The sequence below is a fragment of the Montipora capricornis genome, chromosome 2, assembly GCF_036669925.1.
Source record: "Montipora capricornis isolate CH-2021 chromosome 2, ASM3666992v2, whole genome shotgun sequence".
Taxonomy (NCBI): Eukaryota; Metazoa; Cnidaria; class Anthozoa; order Scleractinia; family Acroporidae; genus Montipora; species Montipora capricornis.
The window spans coordinates 20,245,072-20,247,571 of record NC_090884.1 but is presented as its reverse complement, the minus strand read 5'-3'; the positions used below and the strand labels follow the sequence as shown (position 1 = coordinate 20,247,571).

The 2,500-nt window shown below is 37.3% G+C and overlaps 1 protein-coding gene across 2 annotated transcripts in view; it reads left to right on the top strand.

Moving 5' to 3' along the window:
* LOC138039044 (galactose-1-phosphate uridylyltransferase-like) overlaps positions 1 to 2,500 on the top strand; it is a 20,020-nt gene that overhangs the window by 9,406 nt on the left and 8,114 nt on the right. For both annotated transcript variants that reach the window (XM_068885200.1, XM_068885199.1), the window contains exon 8: positions 1,859 to 1,908. In XM_068885200.1, the coding sequence (XP_068741301.1) occupies positions 1,859 to 1,908 (50 nt within the window). The remainder of the gene's footprint in view (positions 1 to 1,858; positions 1,909 to 2,500) is intronic.

Below are 2,500 nucleotides of genomic sequence, written 5' to 3'. Positions count from 1 at the left end.
ACCATATAATTTTGTCCCATTCCTATAAATAAATTTCAAAATATACTAAATATATCTGCAATCTAGAATACAAGAAAGGTCATCACCATATAGTAGGCATAGCTATTATTATTTTAAGCCTATTATTATTATTATTATTATTATTATTATTATTATTTTTGTTATGGCACAGTAAAACTTTCTGAATGCTACAATAAGGAAAAAAAGCCACAGAGGGCGCATTACACATAACCTGTGCACTTTATAGTGGAAGGAAGGTATAGACAGATGTTTAAGGTTAAAGACTAATTAACTCTAATATAGTTCAGGGAAGAAAAAAAGGTCACTTCTAAAACAAATAAATCCCTCAAAAAATATGTTTAAAACAAAAGACCAAAATAACGTAATACTCTTGTATAGGTAAACCCCTAATGATGCTACACTACATCTGTTTCTCACTATCAAGTCACCACTTTAAAAGTACCTGCCATGTTTAGGCTTTCTGCATCCTTCCTAGGACCCCACCCCCCCAGCTCTCCCTCCTACCTGAGTCTATGCACTGTTCTGCTCAGATCTTTAGACTATCCTTCCAGTGCATCCATGCATCCATGCATGCATGCACATCCATCATGATATTATATTGCTGCACTTTGTATCCCGGGTACTGTTGCTTTAGCTCCCTTCTCAGTGGCCAGCACTTCAGGATCTTCTCCTAGCTCTTCTTCTTCCTGTTTCCAATGTGGTGACTGGCTTGGTCTTATCATTGATGATGTGAGCTCATCAACTCTATTTGCTCTCACTTCCTGATGTTCTGCATTAACTGGAACATCTTGATGTGCTTGCACCTCTTCACTTTCGTACAACGACTTGGGCATCGTTGGGGAGTATTAAGGTGATACTGACTCAATCAGGTTCAGGTCTTGCAAGATCTCAACGAAAAGCACTTTAAGGGTTGAGTTATGGCGAAACAGGTGCTTATTCTGGGCCAGCGCGGCACAACCTGACAAGATGTGAGGGATAATTTTAGGCGTCACTCCACAGAGCCTACATACAACCTCAGCCATGGAACTTGTGCGAGTCTTCTGGCTTGTATACAGTCCTGTTGGTAATAGCTGCTCATACAGTTGACACAGGCCAGCCACCAAAAGGGTCGGACAGGTTGTCCATTCGCCCAACCATCTGAAACATCCATCCAAAAGGTTCACATTTTCTCTCTGTGATGTTATGAACTTCCCTTGCCATTTCTGGTCTTTGACTTCTCCTTCTAGCTTCTCCACTAATCAGGATCTTAAATGCACCTTTACTCAATGTGATGGTATATAATAACCCCCCATTACTGATGGTGCAATAACACAAGGGTGTCTTGATTGTAGGCACAATCTGAATTCCTCTGCATACGTAACGGCTTCCCTCAGCAAAGACTGATAAATAATTATTATTTATGTATTTATTTTATTATTACTATTATTTCGTTCATTCACACGATATGTTGTTAACGTGGTTTGTAAACTAGGCATCAAGCCACGACCTATGGCCTTAGGTGTCTAGTGTTCTTCTTAAGATTCTTGCCGTTATTTCGTTCATTCACACGATATGTTGTTAATGTGGTTTGTAAACTAGGCATCAAGCCACGACCTATGGCCTTAGGTGTCTAGTGTTCTTCTTAAGATTCTTGCCGTTCCCAACAAGGAGGCTTTTTGTAGTAATACCGTGCAATCTAGTCCAATTTTCTTCAACGATTTTTTCAAATTTTTGCTGAACATCCCTAGTGCACCCATGACAATGTCAATAATTCATGATTGTTGGTCCAGTTTGTTTTTTTCTATTCTCCTGTCTGCACTAAGTTAATGCTACTTTTCTTGTATTTCTTTCCTTTTAGGTACGCATTGTTGTAGAAAATAATGACTGGATAGTGGTTGTACCTTACTGGTATGTAACTATATTTGCCTGTTTTTAGAATATATTAAGTTTCCTATAATTATTTGAACTCCAGAACAGAATGAAAATGAAAGCTGGAGAGATCATTGCAGTTTGTCCAGCAACGTAAGCAGTTGCAAACAGGGTTCGTACGGGTCATGGAAAACCTGGAAAGTCATGGAAAATTATAATATTATAAATGGTAGATTAATCATTGCATTTGTGAAATCAAGAATAAAATATAATAAAGACAAATTTCTATTAAACAATCTGAAATTTGGCAGACAGAGATCATTAATTTATTTTATTCAAATTTGAACTGAGTTATGTCAGCAAATAGCCTAAAATAAGGATAGTTTTGAACATTTTCTTACATGACAGCTAAACTTAAGGTCATGGAAAGTCATGGAATTTAAAGAGCTTCAAAGAGTAAGTTAACATTGTGCAAAGGAAGCCCATAAAACATAATCTGCAATGCTTTTGTCATTGGCACATATTGTATTTCTTCCACTTCATTTTCATGCTGGGCAAAAAATTGACATACCAACCCTAACCCTAACTCCTTATTTAAAAAAATAACGGTACAATTCAATGAGTTCCTAGT